The sequence below is a fragment of the Ctenocephalides felis genome, unplaced genomic scaffold (genome assembly GCF_003426905.1).
Source record: "Ctenocephalides felis isolate EL2017-DRISC unplaced genomic scaffold, ASM342690v1 CF-g0.4_SCAFFOLD_01886, whole genome shotgun sequence".
Lineage (NCBI taxonomy): Eukaryota > Metazoa > Arthropoda > Insecta > Siphonaptera > Pulicidae > Ctenocephalides > Ctenocephalides felis.
The window spans coordinates 44,204,117-44,227,207 of NW_020538040.1; the positions used below are offsets into that span (position 1 = coordinate 44,204,117).

The 23,091-nt window shown below is 30.4% G+C and overlaps 1 protein-coding gene across 1 annotated transcript in view; it reads right to left on the bottom strand.

Moving 5' to 3' along the window:
- The window catches only part of LOC113375005 (band 4.1-like protein 3), a 573,702-nt gene that overhangs the window by 65,531 nt on the left and 485,080 nt on the right, over nt 1–23,091 (bottom strand). Inside the window, exons 6-11 of the mRNA XM_026614959.1 lie at nt 22,617–22,704; nt 22,383–22,535; nt 20,714–20,868; nt 5,529–5,647; nt 4,146–4,215; nt 2,180–2,491 (exon numbers count right to left, since the gene is read on the bottom strand). Coding sequence (XP_026470744.1) covers nt 2,180–2,491; nt 4,146–4,215; nt 5,529–5,647; nt 20,714–20,868; nt 22,383–22,535; nt 22,617–22,704 — 897 coding nt within the window. The remainder of the gene's footprint in view (nt 1–2,179; nt 2,492–4,145; nt 4,216–5,528; nt 5,648–20,713; nt 20,869–22,382; nt 22,536–22,616; nt 22,705–23,091) is intronic.

Consider the following 23,091-nt stretch of genomic DNA (forward strand, 5'->3'; position numbering starts at 1 on the left):
TATGAGCAAAATCTGTAATATAGTTTTCTACTAATTATAGATATCTAGCTTAATCATTGTAATAGATGACTAATGTATAAAAAACGATTTTAATTTGAACCGATGCGAAGATAAAGACGGATTCATTTAATTACAGTCAATTTAGCAGAGCGAAATGAATACTCAATTACGAAAGCTCTTAACCGCGTTTTACCCTCGTTACGAAGTCGTTTAGCAAATGCGATTGATGGCAAGGTTTAAGCGACGGACGAGAATTGGGTACCGAATCGTGTTAACGCCATCACCGTATTGTGATTGCTATGCCCGGCGCAATTTATCTCTAATTCTATATAATGTTCATTTGCTTCATCCCATTTTTAAATATATTAATTGCCAAAACTAAATTGTTCATAATGTTGAGTTGTTTCGAATCATAAATTTAACAGATTATTTTATGAAAATGCAATTCTATTGCTCTTTCGAAACAATTTTAACAATGTCATTATAGGGTATGAATAAAGGGGTATGAATGTGCTGGTACCATAGTGATAATCGTCATAACACATAAGGGGGCATCCATTAATCACGTGGGGATTTTTAAGGATTTAAAGATCTAAAGATTTTTTGACCTTTCCTCCTTCTTGGTGAAACGTGGTGATATTTAAAAGTAATCTCCCTCCCCCACACAACGATACGTGTATTTTTAGTACCTAAAAAAATCTTAAAATATATGTTTTTTTTTAAATTTTAGTTTTTTTTTTAAATTGAAGTAAAAAATTAATACACGTGATATTGTTTTAACAAACTTAAGTATGACAAATTTAATTATGATTGTTTTGACAAACACCCCCCCCACCCTTTAAGGTTCACGTGATTAATGGACGCCCCCTAAACTATATTAATTTTGAGATAGCAACGAAAGAGACAAAAGGTGAAGTATGTTTGTTAAAACAAACATTATTGCATTGAGTCAGCGCCCTATTAACACGATATGTTGTGCTTTTAAGGCGGTTGTTCGTTTTTTTTTTTCGATTTTGAGATTTTTTGATAGTATGAAAGCTAAAATCCTTAGAAATATTTAAAAAAAAATCATCTCAATATCTATTTTTTTGACAAAGTTATATATATATATATATATATATATCTATATATATATCTATATGTATGATCCTCTGAAACCGTTTTTTTCATCGCTCCGCGAGCTATTGTGTGCCAGCTGCACTCTTTTTCATTATAATACCTCATGCACATGATCTTTTTAATGTGTCAGCATCTTTGAACACCACGGTGTATTTAAGTACATTAAATTAAATGGTGTATTTAGTACATTATATTAAAAACAATAAATACGTTTTTCTCAAATTGACTTTTGCGGTGCCACAAATTAAAAAAACTACAAGTCGGATCGGTTTGCATTTTTTTTAATTTGTTCACCACTGCAATACCCAGTCTCCCTACCTTAAACAACTTGATTACATTACGCAAAAAAAATCTACGAAGCTCCTCGCCCTCAAAATAAGGCCTTTTTTGACACTTTTTTTTAAATAGCTGCCATTTTTTTCCTTCTTGCTTTTTTCTTTCATTTTGGTAGGGGGACTGGATTCAAACTTCTTCTTCAACGTTGTTTCTTTTTTTTTGTTTCAGGCGATGCGCAACAGATTTATCTGTGACACCGCAAAAAAGATCGATTTTGCAAGGCCGACTTTGGCGGCCCCTAGTTAAAAAATTACAGCGAAAAAAAAGAAATCTTCGTAATATTCTATGATTATATAATTTTTGTTTTAAAAAAACCGCATGTCTCTATGATAAATACATTTCGAGAAAAACAAAAACAAATACCTTGCATTTTATGTAAAAAAAAGAACAACCCCCTTAAAGAGCCAAAAATAAATTTTTTATTCAATTTCTTTTATGATAACTGTTAATTGTATACAGATAGATATCTATCTCAAAACTCACCTCACCAACAACACATACGGAATCTTAGAAAATAATATATATTATAGAAGTCAGGCTCGTGATTAATTGTATTTTAATGTAATTGACTATTACAATTAACTCGTTAGTAATAACGCTATATATCTAACTAGAAAATCGATTGAATAAATAAGTGAAAGCGTGAAAATTGTAGCCGCTTAAATCAAATCAAATTGAAATAAAAGCAAAAACGCACAATAAAAAGATAAATTACAAAATCTACCTTCTACAGCTCCTGGAGTCATTAGAGCTTTGACTGTCAACCGAACTCGACCTGTGTCTGGAATCTTGACCTGCTGGCGTGTAATGCCTTCCTGCTCCCGTTGCAGTGCCGCTCGAACGGCCGGATCGCACGGAACGCGGACTAGGCGGCGCTGGACCGAACAGACCGCGCGCAGTGTGCGGCTGAGTCCATGGCGCACTGCGAGTGCTGCGAGGGGAATCACCGCCGCCGTTCGCCCGCGGTCTGTGGGTCGACACGGAGGTTCCAAGAGAGGCCGGAATGGAACATGTCGAACGATATGGGCTTTCGAACCTGGAAGAAATTTTTTTTTTTGGAATAGCTAAAAATGGTAAATGTATAAAATGTAAATGCAGCATGTAAAATGTTTTTTGTCGACCTCAATGCAAGAAATTTACAGATTGAACTGATTTGGGACGGTTCAAGTATTACGTAAGCAGATTTAGTACAATTATTTACCCCCCCCCTCCCCCTTTGTCAGCAAAAGTAAGCAAATCTGTCACCAAAATAAGCAAATCAATAAACCCCCCGCCCCCTATAGTGCTTACGTAATACTTGAACGGCCCCTTTTATAAATATTTTATTTTCATATTTTTTTTATGAAAGAAACATGGAATAAAAATAATTAATCCTCCATCTAAAATTTTAATGTTTCACTGAAAATATAAATGCAAAATATAAATATAATGTATTACATGTTTCATCAGATTATTCCTCATTAGATTTAAAAGTATCCATATTGACAGCTACATTGTATATGCTCTATATAAAGCTTTCCATTGATACAATTAAATAATAAACGTTTCTATAAATATAATGACTATGATTTTTTTTTGTTTTTTTTTTCTAATGGTAAATATAAAATATGAAAATAAAGATTTAAGACAAAAGAAAATAAAGGATGTAATCGGATTTTAAGTTTAGTTTACACAAAAAAATTAACTATAAAGTGATAAAATGATGCTCTGGTTATTGCAAATGTATCAATTATTTAATTAACTAATAATACTGTGTCAATACTGTGTCATGTAAACAAAAAGTTCAAAAAAATCATATATTTTTACATATGGATAACAAAAAATGTATTTATATAACACACATATAGGGAGTATTCTGGTCTAGAATTTATAAAAAAAAAAATTTGTTTTTTTTTTCAACAATGTGCATGAAACGAATGTCAAATTATTTTCGAATATAGAGCTGTATGGCTGCGATATTCGTTTTCTGTCTCCTTCCTGCGGGAAACTTTGAACGCGTTTTTCTCGAAACAGTTTTTCTGATACCCATGATTTCTCAACTCCTACTGGACCGATTTACTTGAAATGTTTAGACTTCTCTCTAGTATGAACTACGTTCATCCACAAATTCCGATTTTTACTATTTTTTTAAAAAAACGGGAATATCATAAAAAGTTTTTTTTTCAGGCTGTCGCAATTTTGTGAGAACAAAATTATTTTTACTTATTCGTAGTTCGTACAATAGCGACAGCATTCTATATACTTCATTGATTTTCAGATTAATCGGAGGGCTGAAATCATGGATATAGTTAGGTGCCAATGTTTTAAAACCTTCACTTCATCACCTTCTAGAATTAAAACTTTATGACTATTATTTTCATTTTTCATTTTCTTATTTATTCTCAAAATATAAATTAATTACGTGTAACAAAAATATATGTTTGCCTATTTTTACGGTCTTTCAAAAATCGCATAAAATTTATGCCTCTAGACCAGAATACCCGCTTAAGTGAAATCTGAAATATTAAATTAATTTGATATTATCATTTTAATTCATAAATACTCTAACACTGACTCACTCATCTGTAAAATCAATCAAACGTAAAATATAAGCTGCAGATGGTCCAACGTAAAAATATTTATCAAAAAGGAAACTCCTGAACGAATATTATTACTAATTATTCTAATTATTAGTAACATAAAACACTTACGAGATCGCAGGCTGTGGTATTGATATCTGCTTAATTTCGCTGGTTTGCTTCGTTTCTTCCATTTTAGGCGCTGCAAAATAAAAATACTTTTTCATTGGAATTTTAATTTGAGCATTCTTGAATAAATTCTCTTAGGCTCCAGTATGAAATTAACATTGGCAAGGCAAGACGGGAATTCGAGCATATTTAGTTAAGCTAAAAATCACTCGTATCTGGTGCGAAAATAGTGAGCTTCCAATGAAAATTAAGTCACTGGAGCCGCGTTCGGCAACGCAACTAAACTGAAATGTTTTATTACCAAGAACCACTAAACCGCCGCTAATTCCAAACAAGCTATTAGGGAGTGATTCACAATTAGCGGCGCATATGTATCATACATAATAATCCAATTAAGCGACCACAAATTGCTACTAGATTTCGAGGCAACGCAATGCGTTGTTTTGCTATCGGGCGTTCGAAACGCGAGCGGAATTTGTAATAAGCGACTAATGCTTCCTGCATCAGTTAAGGGTAAGATATTGGTACACTTTGCGGTGTTATATATGATGCCCATTAGCCCGAGTACATCGCATATGATAAATAAATGAGATGTGTTATTGTTATCTTAGCGGCGACGAGCCATGAATTTTGATATTTGGCATATATAGATCAGGTCAAGAATTCATGGCTTAGTTATTTCTCACAGCGTAGACCATATAGCTTAAATTCAACTATATATTGAATTCACCCAAATTTATACAAGCATATATATTGTGATATGTATTTTTTATCGTTTTCGAGTGAAGATTAAACAGATAAAAAATCTAACTTAACTAAGACAAAATACGAAAGAGTAAGGGAAAGAAAAATGCAATATAAGAATAAAAAACAAAATGTTTCACAAAAAATTCTTGTTAACTTTGTTTAAGAAATTATGTTTTGTTATATTACTCATTTGTTATTTTATTCATAAGCTTTGTTTAAATGTTTATGTTGTGTTGTGCTACGTATTATTGTTATTAACGACAACAGAAGTCGTTATAAATTATTTTAGTATTTATAGTCACAATTGTCCTTGGGGTATGAACGGTACATGTAGCACACTAGTAAATCAACAAAAATATTGCTAATAAAAAAGTAGCACGACCGCACCCAGTCTCCCCTGCAAATCGCCACAATATTGCAAGAATAGATATCCACGAATCAAAAATACCTCTTGCAAATGTTTATCCAAAAATAGTATATTAAAAAAGATGCAGAAATAATATATAAAAGAACGCAGAAATATTTAATCATAATAGTCCTGAATAAATATATTAATAATATTGAGCATGATATGTTTTTCAATTATTTCAAAAGTATGTTCAAGATTAAATCTCGTTTTCCTAATTCTAGTACACTGACCATCAACAGCTCCTTCAACAATTCGTCTTTGTTGCCTTCTTGACGGAGTACGATTGAACGCAGGTGGCGTACGCCACTGCGCTTGTGCATCTTTTACTGCTTGCCTCTCTGTTCTGCCACTGAAAATATTGAAAAAAAGTTATGAATCCATCGTATAGCAATATTGAAATTTAATAAAAATTCCATGCCGAGTTATAAAATAGTAATATGAAAATAGATAACATTGTTTTATTTTATACGTATGGTGACATAAAAAACAAATAACGATGTAATATTATATATAAATATACATACAGAAGCACACACCACACACACACATATATATATATATATATATATATATATATATATGTATAAAGAGCGGAGCTTAAAAGTTCCCACCATCATCTCGAAAACGAGTTAGAAGTTGTATTTCACATTGGTTGAATTATTGTAACTATTATTTCGTGATATTCCTTTAAAATTAAAACTAAAGCATTAGAATTGCTTGTCTCTTGGCAAATCATAGACAGGGTAAAAAGTAACATATAACAAATTTTAGAAAAATAGTAAAAAAATATATTTCTATAATTAGGAATTAACTGGGAATTTTACTGAACATAGTTTGATAGTTGTGATATAATTCATTTGATTTATGCAGAATAATTATTGAAAGTCAAATTGGACCCCGTCCTCCCCAATTTATATTTACAACTTAGAATAATTGAGATTTAACATAATCTTTTTTTCTACTAATATCTGAATAGAACTATTTTTGAGCATCATCATTATTTCATAAAAATAATAAAATAAATTCTACAATACAATAATTCCGAAGTATTGATTAAACTGGATTGTATAAAATTGAATTGTATAAAAGTAGATCCGATATTAACCCTTTCCACTCGAATGCCGCCGGTTAAATTATATAATCAATTAAAATGATTAATAGTTGGTTTTTGTAAAACTTAAGTTTAAAATATTTTATTGGGTACATAACTGCATAATTGTTACACTTTATTTAAGCAAATTTCACAAATTTTGTCTATGTCTGTCATACGAGATTAAATTAAGTTCTATTTTTTTGCCATTTTAAGAATTAATCATGTCAACTTAGAAAGAAAACTTTTCTAAATATTGACAGTATTCTTTTAAATAACAAGGAAAGAAAGAAATTATTATTTATAAGACATTTCACATCATTATACTATACAATTATTTGTTATTTCATTTTGCCCTAGTTAGCATGTAAAATATAAATTTAAAAGCTCTCTAAATTCTGATTCAGTTTAAAATTCTGTTATGCTATTGAAATAGCAAATCGATATTACGGTTTTAAAATAATCCATCGGTGCTTTTTCGCACGTATTTTTCAATCTCAATTCAGCTATAAAACGCTTCTAGCGGTGTATATATTGTGTTCTACACCACATAAACGTTTATGAAACGTTAAACATTATTGGTTTTTAAGCCACTCCATTCAGAATTCAGTCGGTACGCGACACGCATTTACGCACAATAGAGCCAAACGCCGTTCCACAAAGCTCTCGCCGGCTTTCAAGCCACGCAAGTGACTTCATCGCATTACTCGCAGCGCTTGCCTCTAGTGTAGATAGAGCGCGCGCCCGACGGACGGAACAAGTCACGGAAAATAATATTATTCGTTTATATAACAAATGCTATTCAAGAATACAATGAAAAACAGTTTTCTAAATGAATCTTATCATAATTGCGGACTTTTAGTAAGAGCTTTATACTTTGACTATTATATGCAATATTTCTTTATCTATGATATTATATATTATTTTTTTCGATCTATATGTTCTATTCAATTTTCTTCATAATTAATTTGAAAAAATTAGCATCTGTTAGTTTGTTTTCTTAATTTTTGCTAATTTAACTATTAATTTTAGAAAAACCGAGACATCCGGGACAAAAAATCAAAATCCGGGACAAATATTGCTTTAAGAAAAACCCGGGACACAAGGTGGAAATCCGGGACTGTCCCGGCCAATCCGGGACGTATGGTCACCTTATCATTGTAGAAATGTGTTTTTTCTTACTGCTTTTCAAAAATTTGCCACATGGTCCTTTTTATCATATAGGCGGGGTAAAATGAAACAGCCAGGGGACAAACAGATCCAATGTCGTATTTTAATGATATATTGTGAAACAATAGCTACATCGTGCAACCAATGCAAAATACAAATCTCATACGTACATGTTTTACAACAATAACACTGTATAAATATAACCATGATCTGGTATTTTGTCCAAAATATTCATCAGCAGAGTTGTAATAAATACATATTTATTTAGTTAATCTCGTGAAAAATTGTTTTTTTTAACTTAATTTACTATTTTGTTTAATATTTTTTATTGTTTACACCTTCGCTAAGGTAACGGTTTAGTTGGTCCTTTTCACCCCACCTACGAGTACGCTTTTATAGAGGTAATATAAAAAAGTGTTAAAACTAACTTAAAATTAATAATACATCTTATAAAACAATTAAATAACGCATGCTTAAAAACTATATTAGGGTTTCGTAAACTAAACAACAGTGCTCACATTCAAAAGAACTAACAACAAAAGAACATGCTTTTGTTATAGATTTTCAAACATTTCTATTTCTCTCTCGGCTGATTGATGTATGGTTATACATCTTTTTCCCTCTACTTTCAAATATTGTTGTTAATATTTTTTTTAATTTTACTCGTTTTTGAGATATTCGTGGTGGACCCTTCAACCTGCGGAACTTTAAGCCCCGCTCTACATAAATACGGATATATAATAAAAGAAAATCAACTCAATAAAATAGAACCGGGTAACAAGAAGAAAAAGTTAGAAGAGCACTGGCATTGATGACTACAATGCCCTCATAAAAATGCAGAATCTAAAGATTTATATTCTTAGTTATATAAATAGTTTTCCACTATCCTTTTCATTTGAAAGTGTAAATTTTTATGCTGCATATATCTTATTATTTATTATGAATGCAAATTATTTGCAACTTTATTCTTAACTAAAAATATCAATTTTTTTATCCGAACCTCAAATTCATTTTTTTGAATATTAGTATTATAAAGCAAAAGCATATGAATTAAGTAATTTTATAAAGTGTAAAGAATTTTGATATTTCGATTTATTTATTTTTTTATCTTTTTTGTATATAAAATATCTAATTATATCAAAAATGTATGGTAGCGATTTGCCTACTCCGTGCAAAGCAACCGACACTCTTCTCTGCTTGTATTCTCGGAGACTTTCCATAACGGGCGTTTTCCGTCATATCATCGCTTCGAGATGAGATATGGATTGATATGAAAATGATACGCGAGCGTGACTTGACGCAGCAAACTTCTTGCCGTACCAGTGATCTTTGAACCATAAACAATGGGACGGTTTTTTAAGTCTATTATAACGATCACAAATTTCATTGATCATTATGTTATTAAAAATACCACAATTTAAAATAATATTTCTCAAAAAATAATGCTAAAACAAAATATATCAAGAAAATTTTATATTACATTAAAATCCGGCGGTAACTTTCTTGTACATCATATCTTTTAAACATTTGTGTTTGAACTTTAAGCTCGAAGTTCAACTTTATTTTTTATGAAGCTCTATTGTATAATATGTAGTATTCGTTCTACATACGAAAGAGGAGATGATGACCAGAATGAATCATCCCACAAATCGGGGTAAATTGAGATACATTGAGGACATGATGAGTTTTTCACTCAATAATGTTGCCAAACTAGAATAGACATAATATTAATACCCATCGTTAAATCGGAGCAAAATCTGCTATTGCTCTAAATGACGTTTCAAGCGTTACGAAAACTCATAGTGGACTATGGACCTTCTATTTCATTTCATATATAAAATGATAAAATCAAGTAAAACAATGTAAAGATAAATGAAGAGTAGAATGTAAAATTAATAATATAAAAACATAAAATAGCAAATTTTTCGACACGGTTTACTGGTATTCGGGTATATTTGGAATGGTCCACTCTGGCTACCAACTACTCAAATAATATAATGCTACGATAAATGCGTACATGTAATCGAACATACAAAGTAAAAACTATTTTTTTTTAAATCTATCAAATCATTATAAAAAAGTAAAAAATACATAAATTAAATGTTATTACACATTTATGAAACTAATCGTTTATCCGCAATGGACCAGTCTATTCAAATTGATTCTTGTACAAATGGACAAAAATTACAAATATAAGATAATTATATTTAATGAAAAATGTGATATCTAAGGTCACAGTCATCAATCATAAATTCTTATATGCGTTTAAAAATTATGAATGGCAAATGCATGCCAAAAGAATAATAATTGACAATAATAATAAATAATAATAAATGTATATTCCTACAAATGATAAGATAATTTACAAAATATAAGTGAAAAATAATCCATAACCCTTAGCTACTAATTAGCTAAGTATTTATACTAAAATCAGATTTTCTAATTATGTAACTGTTTTAGTATAAATACTCAACTAATTAGTAACTAAGGGTTATTCACTAATATTTTGTAAATTATCTAATAATTTATAGATATAGCAATTATTATTTTTTTGGCATGCATTTGCCATTCATTTTTGTTGAACGCATATAATATTTTTTTCGTATATGCACTAATTTTGACTATTTATCGAAATAAACCTTTTCTGTCTGTCTGTCTATCTGTCCAATTATGTAAAAACATATTTATCAAAGCTCTTAAGACTGAATTTTTGTTTTACATTAAAAAAACAAGAAAACAAAAATCAGTAATTATAAACTGTAAATAAAAAACAAAAATATCTTTTTAAATTTTTTTTGGTATTAATGAATTATGTGACTTTCAAGCCAGAACGGCCTATAATATTCGCACTTCTGTGTATGAAAATGTCATTTCAGATTGAAAAACCTAGATTATGATCTAGGTTATGATTATGACCATAAATATTGATACTGGTTGTCTTGGCACAAAAAATCATTTAAAAATATTTAAAATTAAAATATCGAAAAATTAGGATTTTGACCTTAAAGTAACACGACCCTATAAAGAGGCTATATATCTAAAGGCTAAATAACCACCCAATTAAAAGCCATAAATTAATAATAAAAAAAGATAAAAATATTACTTAGTGATTAATAGATATGAGTAATAATAACACATCTTATTGAAAAATACATACGACAAATATAAATGTAAGAAATCCGAAATTTTAAAGTACAAACTTAGTTAATTTGCATTTCCAGTAGGTTATAAAATGCCTGAAAGTTTATCAAACGTAGAGCATTGTGTCATGTTGCACCCGTTCCGCCGAGGAAAGCCCGAAGACAGACGTCTCAGTCATTTATAACGGCACACGTGTTCGTTCGGATCGCGATTATGTGCATCAATCATTGCAATAAGTTTTCGCGACGATAGGCAAAGGATTATATGCATCAGCCATATTTGAAACTCACACAAAGATTACTCGAACGATATTATAGCATTTTCTTACTGCTTGTGGAAATAATTTTTCTTTAAAGCCCGGATTATATTTGAAAAATTCACTTAAGTTTTAGCTCCAGTCATCTGCTCTTCGGAATCATAAAAGTCAGTCATAAAACTTTTAAGTACAAACTTTGAAAGCTTTTATTTAGGGTCGATAGCATATGGATATTAAATCAACTGCATCACCTTGTAAGGTATTTTAAAAGATTCTAATTGAGAAAATAACATATCAGATGACATATACTTTATAATAATATATATTATATTTTTTTCTTATTTTGTAAAGAGCATCCCAGCCAGATCAACGTCAAGCCGACACGGAGTGACGGTATTGATTGCGACTATCATAAAATAAATTGGAAATTAAAATTTATATACATATACACATATAATGGATAGTGCTGCCCTATGCCAAGTCTGTGAGTTGAGTTAAACTCCAACTCGGTTTAGGAAAGAATAGTGTGAAAAATTTCCAATTGCCATTTCACACCGCAGTGCCCAAAATGGGCTATTTTTAATTGAAAACATATTTTTTTGATTTATATTTTCAAGTAAAAATGTACATCGCTACTGCACGATGTCAGATCGCTCAGAGCTGGGTTCTAACTCACGACCTCGTCCACATGAGTCCGTGAGCTTAACCCTTACACCATGAGGCACTTTTATATACAACAATATAGATCATTATATACATTATTATGACCATATAGATAAATACAATTTATTCAATGCAATTTGAATAGTGTGAGCTTTCATGTAACCCATAGAGCTTTGGCGAAACTGCAACGATTTTTCGGTTATTGTGGTTAATTTTATATTATATTTGTTATTAATACTTCTAGAACCACAGTCGAAAATAGTTTCAAAATTGCCCCAAGTTTTCTATAACACTATATTGAACTATGAATTTCGAATTTTTAAAATTTGTCGACATTGAAAGGTTCTACAATAAATAAAATATTTTTAAATCTGAGAAACATCATCAGTAATAACTTGTTTCACATCCTGAAGAGAAGGAATATTGAATAAAATTCATTACAAATGATAACTCATGCAAATAAAAAATATTTTTTTTTATAAATCGTACCATCAATGAAAGAGATAAAACGATAAAGAAGTTGAAAAAATATATTTTTGAAGTTGACTATGATGTAGAATTTTTATAAGGAGATCATTAGATATGCGGTACGTAATAGAGTTATGTGTTATTTTGTAGCAATATTTTAAAAAACAATGAATAATGCTGATATAAAAGCTTGTGATAATATCAAGAAAACACTATTTCTAATTGGTATATAAATTTCTCTCTCAAGATTACACTTAACAATAATCATTTAAGTAAATAAATTGCTGGTGCATTGCTTCGCAATCATTTATGAAAATGTTTTAATAGCTCTATAATATAATCTTACACCGTCTGCAAAACAACACAGTTCGTTCTCAGGCGTTGAAATTTACTTTAGAACACTCGCGGAACACAATTACATTAAGTCGATATCATAGTCACGAAATGCATTGAAAACAAGAAACTTTGGATTATACCCACGATATTCAAGTCTTCAAATACTCATTGTCGGATTTATGTTCATAAGCCCCCAGAGATTAATCGTGGTGCTGAATATTATAACAGAATTGGATATACCTATGTTTAATCGAAAATAAATTTCATTTTTGACAGCAGTTCAATTTTTAGAATGTTGAATACAAGTTTCAATTTTTGTTTATTTATATGAGCACAACATTATAATAGAAATGCTGTTTTATAACTAATGTGTAAGTATGGAACAAGGCAAAAATTACCCATATGAGTGTTCTGGGGAACAAATTAAACATTGAAATGCGCGTAGCAACACTTTCTTATGTTACTATGAAATTAATTTAGTTATTGGATGCAATTTGTACATGATAATAGTTACACCTAGCTGTAGGTGCTATTTTGCTATAACGCAAGTTATATGAACTTTCAAATGCGTGGAAATAATCCAACAAATCAATAATAAGTGAGATTTAGCTATTTGGATAAAAAATGGTTAAAATAAAAACTGTTTATTCCAAATATAATATTTTAATTTTCATTAAACATTAATCAATGCGATTTCCAATTTGATATCTTTCAAGCAGACTTATAATATCCACAATTATTTTTTTTTATAATATATATAAATAAATAAATAAATAAGTAATTGTATTAATTATAGTGCAAAAGCCCGCCCTTGTGTGAATTTCTTATATTCAAGCACGTTTATAATTCAAGCCTTTAAAAATTTAGGAAGTTTCTTGAGACCATTAGCTTTATCGCTATGTTAAGTTTAATTAAAAATGCAATTTTTTGAACATTTAAATACAATGAAACGGCCAAGCCGAAAATGAATCCCAAATGTAGTCTTTCAATAGATTTTTATTTTTTCAATATGGGTTCAGGATCTTTTGCAAAAACGTGGACTAAATATTTTACACTTAATGCCAAAGAAACGGCTAGGACGATCGTTTCCAAGACCAGTCTTTACGAGCTTATCAAAAAGATATTACATCATGGTAATAAGTAACAAAATCTTCGAGGAATATCAAATGTTTTCAAATAAATTATTATAAATACTATTTACAAAAATTATATAAACTGAATTACAAAGTTAAAATTATTCACTTAAAGTATATAAGTAAGCTTTAGAACTTCAACCAGAAATAAAATTAAAATCTCAATTATTTTCGATATTCAAAAAAAAAAAAAATAAAAAAAAAAATGAAATGAATTTTTTTTCCAAAAGCAATTATTTCGTCAACACAAGCAGAAAGTTTTTTGAATCATTCAAATCGGATGCTTATTTCTCTCAAAAACTCCCATTTTTTGTACATTTAGCCTTGTATCTTCTAAATTGCTCTAAACTTTTCCCAATCATTACAAATTGAATGTTTTTAGATGATTCAAATCGGATGCTCCGTAGTCTCAAAAACTTGATTTCTAATTTCTGCATCCTTTGCTCTTTATCTCCGTAACGGCTAGACCTGCCTTTGCCAAAAACTAGTCAGCACATCTCCTTATCAATAGGAATCGAATGTTTTTTGAACCATTCAAACCGGTTGATCCGTGCGCCCGAAAACGCTAACGAAAAAATGCGGAACACAAAACACACACAGGCATCTATTTTTCCGGAGGTATGCCAAAATGTTCAGAAACGTTCAAAACGTGGAGAAATGCAAAAAAATTCATTTTCGATTCTCGGCCCATTACTATAACTACCCTACGAGAAGTTAAAAGAGCAGGATAACCTAAGAAGTGAAAGGTGACAATAGCAAAAAGATGGCTAATGTCAAGTAATGATACATATTGGGTAAATAAAGAGTTGATATTTTATAAAAATAATTATGTCGAATTGTGATACATCAAGAGTGATAATTATTATATTCAAAACTCATTGCAAATGTATAAATTATATCCCCAGCACTAGAGCAAAATGATAACTCCCCGATTAGCTTTCGATTCTCGGTCCGCATCATATTTCTTCTCGACGCGGCGGTGCGACGTGCGAACATAGGGCGGCGAATCTGCCCCTTGCGATGATTTGGTTCCTATTCGGCTTCGTTGAAATTTGCATGACAATCGCCACAATTGGGCGCGTAATGGTGCGGTCGAGAACAAGCGTTCTTCCGATCCAATTAAAGTACCACATGCGAGGTAAAACTTTGACGGTTTTCGAACTCACTTTTCGGCTAATTTTATTTTGACTCGCATGCAATCGATTTGTCAAAATAATCCACACCATCAAAAATATATATAATAAGAATTTATGAATATAGAGACAACATATATAGTACAGAGCAGGGCACAAAGGTCCAGTTTGACTTTAAACAACTGTATTGTGAAAACGAAACCAATTATATCGCAACAAATACCACATGCTGAAAAAACAACTATCTGACTATGTTCATCATCACAAAACATGTTTACAAAGAAGATTTTTGTATTTATTTTGGATATCTTGCTCAGAACACCAAAAGAAATTATTAACAAGTATTATACGTAACACGCATTATAAGCTATGTGTAGAGGAGATGCCTATTTAATTATATTAATTTATAATGCCTATTTAGTATAAAAATTATCTTAGTTTATTCTTGAATGTATTGAAATATGTACCTAGAATTAACGGTGATTTAAGGCCTGCAATATGTAGTCTGTATATGTGTAATATTATTTGCATCCTATTGTGTTGAAAAAATACTATAGAATAATCGTAGGAACGAAAAACTCTTAGAAAGTTTATGTCGAAAATTGCTCCAACGGATCCAAACATGCAAAGTTGATATTTATATTATTTGTGTTCATGCAATTCAGAGAAATATAAAATAGAAATGCGATTTCATGTCACACGTCGATATAGATACGTATTCAGTGTTAATAATATTTAAGACATACCAAATATATTCTGTGCTGATTGACGGGATTTTGAAAGTATTCCGGATACAACTCATGGATACTTAATAATTTACTTTATTTATTTAATAAATATATTTGATAAACATATTAAAATTATCAACTAATCGACGGAATAACGACTTTGCAAAATCTCTAAAGTTCAGTTACTAATTAATTGGGATTATACATGAAATAAATTTCGTTTCATTTTAACCAAACCGCATAGTTTTAATATATATTTCGAATGCAATGCACATATAGAAGGAAATATAGAGACTTAATTTACTTAAATTTAAGTTAACCTTAACCTTATTTGAAATATGTTATATTTTCTCTTCCATTTTAATAAAATTTATAAATTATACTATTGTTAAGCAGCAAAAATAAATACTGAACCTATTTTAGCAGCATTTTAGTAGCATGTACAATGTCATATTTAACGGTGGCTATGTTTTTCATCGATCTAGTACATATTGTATCAATTAATTGTAGAAATGGAAACCATAGAAAACGTCTGCGCCTTGTTTTGCATTTTTATATTATTTTTATGGTAGACAGAAAAATAATAGCAATGGAAAATTGTGATATAAAAACAGGTACAAATATATTTCTCCAATATAAAACTAATTGAAAAACATTCAATCAGTTATTAATAAGAATCCTTACATAAGCAGGTGCTCGATTAAAAATGAACATAATAAAAACCACATTATATCTTAGCGTAACTGAATAAGATTTCTTTATAAATTCAGAAAACTTCTGCTTTTTGCATACATTTTATATAAAGTTTTACATTATATCACGTTACAGAATATACGAGTAAAAATAATTTAGTCGAAGAAATAGTTTGAAAAAGTTGTAAAAGTATTCTAGAATTTAGCGTAGCCGTGATATATATATATATATATATATATATATATATATATAATTAATCTTCCACACAAAGGAAAAAACCTTACCTTTCAAATATATATATATATATATATATATATATATATATATATATATTTGAAAGGTAAGGTTTTTTTCTTGTTGTTATTTGTAACAGCGTTCCAAACAAATCCTCTAGTACTTTGTATTCTATTATTAGAGATGTTTTTCCTTCATAAGTATATTCTTGCAAACACTTTAAAATAGCGCCTTGTAAAAAATATATAACTACAGAGAATGGTGTTTAATATTTATATACATGAAGGGACATGAAATAAAACTATAAGTGCGCTATGAACTTCCCGTAGGGTAAGTTATAGTAATCGAAAAAACAATCGCAAATAAAATTATTTGCATATGTTCACGTTTAAGGACTTCTGAACATTTTGGCATATCTTAGAAAAAATGGACGTATGTGTGTGTGCGTGTATGTATGTGGACATGTGTACGGATGCATGCATGTATGTTCGGACACACATTTTCGTCCACAATTTGAATGATCCAACCGATTTGAATGATTCAAAATTCGATTCCCATTGATGGGGAGACGTGCTGCTGATTCGTTTTTGGAAAATGTAGTTCCACCAGTTTCTAAGAGGATCAAAAAGTGCCAAAAATGGTAATTCAATTCTTTGAGCGAACGGAGCATCCGATTCAATAAAAAAAACTAGGATAAAATGTCATTTGGCATTTCACCAGATATTTTATAGAGATTTTAATAATAAGCACCAATTTTATTTAATTTCTATCGGTTCCTTACCAAAATTTATAATGTTTAATCGATAGACTACGATGCGGGGTTTATGCGCTTAGATACCTTGTCTCTAAACAGCTACGAAGCGCGATTGCGTTGAAAAAAAATATAAATTAAAAAAAATAAAAGATAAATTGAATTACGGTGCGGAAAGTTCAAGAAATTTGCTTTAAGGTACGTCGCCATCATTAGTTTCATCTCACAATGTAACGAATTATGTTGCTTTATGAATTCAAATATCACCAAAAGCTTCAGGATAATAGAAAAAAATCAATTACCATAGTAGATGGATTGAAAAACTCAATTAGTTATTTCAAGATTTTTTTTAAAAAAGAACCAAAGAACATCTTTAACGTGTTTGCATAATTCAAATAATCAATTAATTAATGAAGCAGCAATATATGAAAGATTCAGCTTCGGAATTTAGAGTGGTGCAATTTTGACTGCAAACGATATAGTGGCATAGCACTGCAGAGGACAGACGAATTAATTTTGTTAATGTATTCCTGGTTGTGTATAAATAGAAATGCAAGTTGAGATGCATTAGATGCTACGTCCTTTGTTCGCACGTCACTTTGTTTCGAACGTTTCGTCTTGTATAAATAACTAAACCAAGGAACAAATAAATTGAATGCTAAATGGGAATTGAAATCGCACCGTGAGCTTTCAATGCGCACCTTTCATTCGGGATTACATTCCAGTTACTTCCATGTACTTTTAATCCATAGCAAAAATCGTAATCTTTATCAAGATTTATTCAAAGCGAATATTTACGATGAGAAAAAATCAGCTCACCTTGCTTTAGTTATTATTTATTCATCAGTAATATATATTATTCTGTATATTATAAATATCATAACAGTACATTAAGCACAGAAAAATACGTAGACAAATATAGAAGTACATACTCTAATGTTATTGAAAAAAAATGTAAAAAAAATCTTTGAAAAAGATTATGAAGAAGGCGAAGAGCATGAGCAGATTCATAATATATTTTTTATTAAATAAAATTCATGATTTTCATATAGGTTAAGACATAAAGATTCAATTGACTTTGAGCAATTACATTGTGAAAATCAAACAAATTATATCACAACAAATAACACATATCAAACAACTATCAGACCATGTTCAGTAAAACTCCCAGCTAATTCATCTGTGTAGAAATGAGTTTTTTGCCGTTTATCAAAAATTTGTCATCTGATCTTTTTTACCCCATAGGCGGCGTAAAATAAAACGACCAAATGGTAAACAGATCCAATTTCTTACTTTTAGTTTTGAACGGATTTTACAAAATAATAGACAATACTGTGTATAACCTTGAATTAGCATTTCGTCAGAAATATTCAAGAGCTGAGTTGGAATAACTATTTATTTAATTTATCTCTTGTAAAATTGTTTTTTTAACTTGATTTACTTTTATATTTACTATTTTTATTGTTCACACATTCGTCAGGGTAAAAGATTCAGTTGGTACTTTTTATCATACCCACGTGTAAGCTTTCATAGAAGTTATATAAAAAAAAAGTTGAATGTAATTTAATATTAACAATGCATCTTATAAAACATTTTAATGACGTATACTTAGAAACTATATTAAGGTCTCCTAAATTAAATAACAATGATCACAATAAAAAAAATAACGAAAGAAAATACTTTTATTATGGATTTTCAAAGTCTCATCGTAAAATCACAGCCATCAAGGCGATGGCTGGCAATACATATTTTTCCTTCTAAATATTGTTGTTAAAAAATTGACATTGAAATATCGGTGGTGGACCTTTTTACCCGCGGACCTTTAACCCTCGCTCTTCCTCATACAAAATTGGGTTTAAAATAAGACTGGCGCGTGAAGTGAAATATGTAATTTGGTGAAAAATATGATTTGATTGTATCATTATTCTTGAATATCAAAAGATTTGACTTTGATTTGAAAACCGAGCGCTATTTGCTATTTATTCCGAAGAGCACAAGTGCGAATTGAAATCTATTAAATCCAATTGGAAACACCATTATAAAGTTACAATTGTCTAGGAGGCGATGAAACGCACTCGGCGGTATTAAGCGTTGCACAATTTGTAATTTATTTCAGCAGTAAAACAGTTGATAACAAAATAGTCACGTGCACCTATATAAAGGTGTATAAAGTAGAACAAGAATTTTGTCTCGTTAAATCCATGCCGTTCGCCGTTTGTTAAGACGTTTATTACGCGTAGGAATAGTAATGGGACATGTGACAATAAAAGGCCATTGCAAGAGAGAGATTTTACGATAGAGGTTACGGCTTGGGAGGCGGGGGCAACTTAATAGACAAAAGGAGATATGTCGAATGAAAATTAGAAAATGTTACTGTTCGCATGCAGTCTAAAGACGAATATACACGGAAGCGCAAATTGCTAAAACCTAGTGAATCTAGAAAACGATGAATTTTTTGTGTCTATTAAAAAGTCAAGCATTATTATTTTTGATTCATCCAATCACGCTTGTATTGATAGTAAAGTAACTTTCTGCATCCAAAATTTTTCAAAACAAACTTTTAAAATACATTTAACCAGTTAACTGTGGCGCTTTTGTAGACCGACACTTTTTAGTTATTGGTCAGCAAACCACGGACATATCCCGTGGTGATCGTAGGTTTTTCCATGTGGTAGATAATAAAAAATACTAGCAGGTAATAGTCTCGAATATGACCCAACAGCGAAATTTGAAGCAGTCGAAAAGGCTCAAAACAAAACAGCGACAAACAGAAAAAACAATGCATGTGGTTTTGTATTTCATCTACAATACGCAATTCCGTGCATCGTGTAAATATTGCGTATCGGTTGGTTTTTACAAGCATTTTTTTAAACTCTTGTAAAAATTCGGCCGGTTTGTTCGAATAGACACCTCTATTTCGCCTAGCTTTTAAAGAGTTAAGTGTATTATTCTACATTTCGAGAACTTCTCGACGAGAAGTTCATGAAACTTGCTTAATGTGAAATGCCATTTACAAAAACTAATTTTGAACAGTCATAGCCTCAAAATATTCTTAACATCGTGACAATTTAGGATATATTTTGTTGTTTTCAAAAATTGTAATCTCAATAACATATGGTCAGTGTTTCATACGCAAGACAAATACTCTTCGATCAATATTCAAAATTCTTCCACTTCTCCATGATGAGTAGTATGTACGTCAATCACTGTTAACTGATTAAATGACTAAAACAGTAATTAATATTGTTTTCATCTCCTGGTCCATGGATTTTTAAACAAAGTTTTACCGTTTTACTTTTATGAAATTTGCAAAAATAAACAAAATTTTGGTTGCACACTTTTGTTGCGCAAATAAAATACATTGTTGCGATTTGCGATTTATATACTAATAATCGTTTAACTCAAAAAATGTTTTTCAGTAAACAGACAAAATAAACAGTAATCTAGGAGAGAAATGTAAAGTAATGTTACTAATTTTCATAAAACCACACGGAAATTAATGTAAAATCTGAAAAACTCCCTATACTTGGACAAAATAAAATCCAATATACTAGTGTAGACTAGTATACAAAAGATACGTATACCATAATAAATTAAAACACAAAATAACATAAAAAACCTGTATCTGAACCTGGAACCGAGTGCGAATATATCCGGTGTTGTGGGTGAAACCACGACCAGGCGAAAGAATGCATGATGTTCCACACAGCACCGCCACAAATGTTTGCATGCCGCTTTTGATGGGGTCTCGAAGCCATAAGTGCTGCAATCGTTCTGTAATTTAAATTAATATACCATTAATGTGACTGAATAATCTTATAATTAAAATTTAGATTATATCATTTGAGGTATTAATTCTTATTTTAAATATTTTAATACTAATCCATTTTTGACAGTCTTTTAGACATGTTTTATTGTAACATTGTTAACCCTTTCGCTACGCCAGTGTTTTGCCCCTGAGTAACACTACTGTACGTGTCAGCAAGCCGTCAAGTATTTGTTACACAAAATATTTTTAGATTTTACAACCAATATCAATAAAATGTATTTAAAAATAAAAAGTTATACTTCTATAAACTAAAATCCGCAATAACAAATTAGAGTTCTCAGTAATTTAACTCGGAGAGATTTATCTTTAAGCAAAAGTCGGCACTATGGATGTTGTCCATAGGTGACACTCGTACACACAGGTCGTCAAGCAAATGTCCCCTATAGGCGACGCTAGCACCGAAAGGATTAATTAAATTCATGACTTTTAAATTGGGTAAGATTCTATGCAAAACATATATCAAATTCAAACTGTATTGAATTGTATCATAGATAAGAATTGTAAAATGTTAAAGTATCCACGAACTTATTGTATTATGAAATTTAAGGAAGGGCAATAGTGTACAATTTGTAAATTCCACTATTATAGAGACACAATTAATTCTAAACAGTAAAATCCACAATAACAAATTAGAATTTCCAATACAGAGCGATATGTCTTGAAGCAAAATCGGCACTCTGAATGTTATCTATAGGCGACACTCGTACACACAGATCGTTAAGCGAATGTCGCCTATAAGTGACGCTCGTAGCTAAAGGGTTAATTCAATTCATGACATTTAAATTGGATTAAATTCTATGCTGAACTATATCAAATTTAAATTGTATTGAATTGTATAATGGAAAAGGATTCACGAATTTCTCGATCAATTATAAAATTTAAGGGAAAGCAATACTGCAAAATTTGCAAGTTCCGCTATTATAGAAACACAATTGATTCTAAAAAATAAAATCCTTAATAACAAATTAGAATTTCTAATACAGAGCGATATGTCGTGAACCAAATCTGACACTCTGAATGTTGTCTATAGGCGACACTCGTACACACAGGTCGCCAAGCAAATGTCGCCTATAGGTGACACTCACAGCGAAAGGATTAATCCAAAACCCTTAATTAAATTAAAACTGTATTGGATTGTAAAAATGTTTAAGTATTTACAAATTTATTGATAACCTAGAAAATTTAAAAGAAAGCAATACCTTAAAATTTGCAAATTCCGCTATTATAGAGAAACTATTGATATACAATTAGTATTCAATTACCTAAACGCATTTTACTAAACAAAAGCTATATTTATGGAAATTAGCTAGCTATATTTATGATAATAACAACTAGTGATTGTATTTGAGCCAACATCCATTTGATACTGGTTTCAAATATAATTTGAATTTTTAGCATGATCTTTCCAGGATATGCTTTTGTTTAGTGAGACGAATTTTGGACGTTTATAATAACATACGTTTTTGTCGCATACTCGTAGCATGAAGTACTTCCCTTTGAAGTATATCTTGGCTATGCGGGGCCAGTAGTAATTCGCTACGGTATGCTTACTCCTCAGAACAATGATCCCACTCGGTGTCAGACCGAGGAAATACTCCACATTATCTTCTCCCTGCAAGAGAATAGCATAGAAATTACTTTTATAATTTCATAAAGAATATTTTCATGTGATATGCAGTCTTTCATAACGTACCAAAACAGGATGTAGATCTACTCCATACATATCGAGCCATTTCACTTTGTCCAGATAACTAAGTTCAGCTTGTGACGGAACTTGCCCTCTGAAAAAATAAAGAAATCAAATTTAGAAAATTTAGAAAATGTAACATTGCTTAATGATTTTGGTGTAATGTTGTAATATAATGACATGAGCTTATAAAAAAGAATATAAGTCGATGTTATTAAATATTCAAATTCAGAGAAAATATATTTTATTATTATGGTTGCAATGTAGATATAAAATTAGGTTACAAAAGCTTCATCAATTTTATTTATTTCTTTTCAGAGTATATGTGGAGTAGAGCAGGGCTTGAAGGCCCACCACCGATATCTCAAACACATGTAAAATTAAGAATTTTCTAAAAACAATATTTGAAAGTAGAGGGAAAAGGATGTATAACCAGCCATCACCTTGATTCCTACGACGTTGCAATTGGAAGATAAAAGGC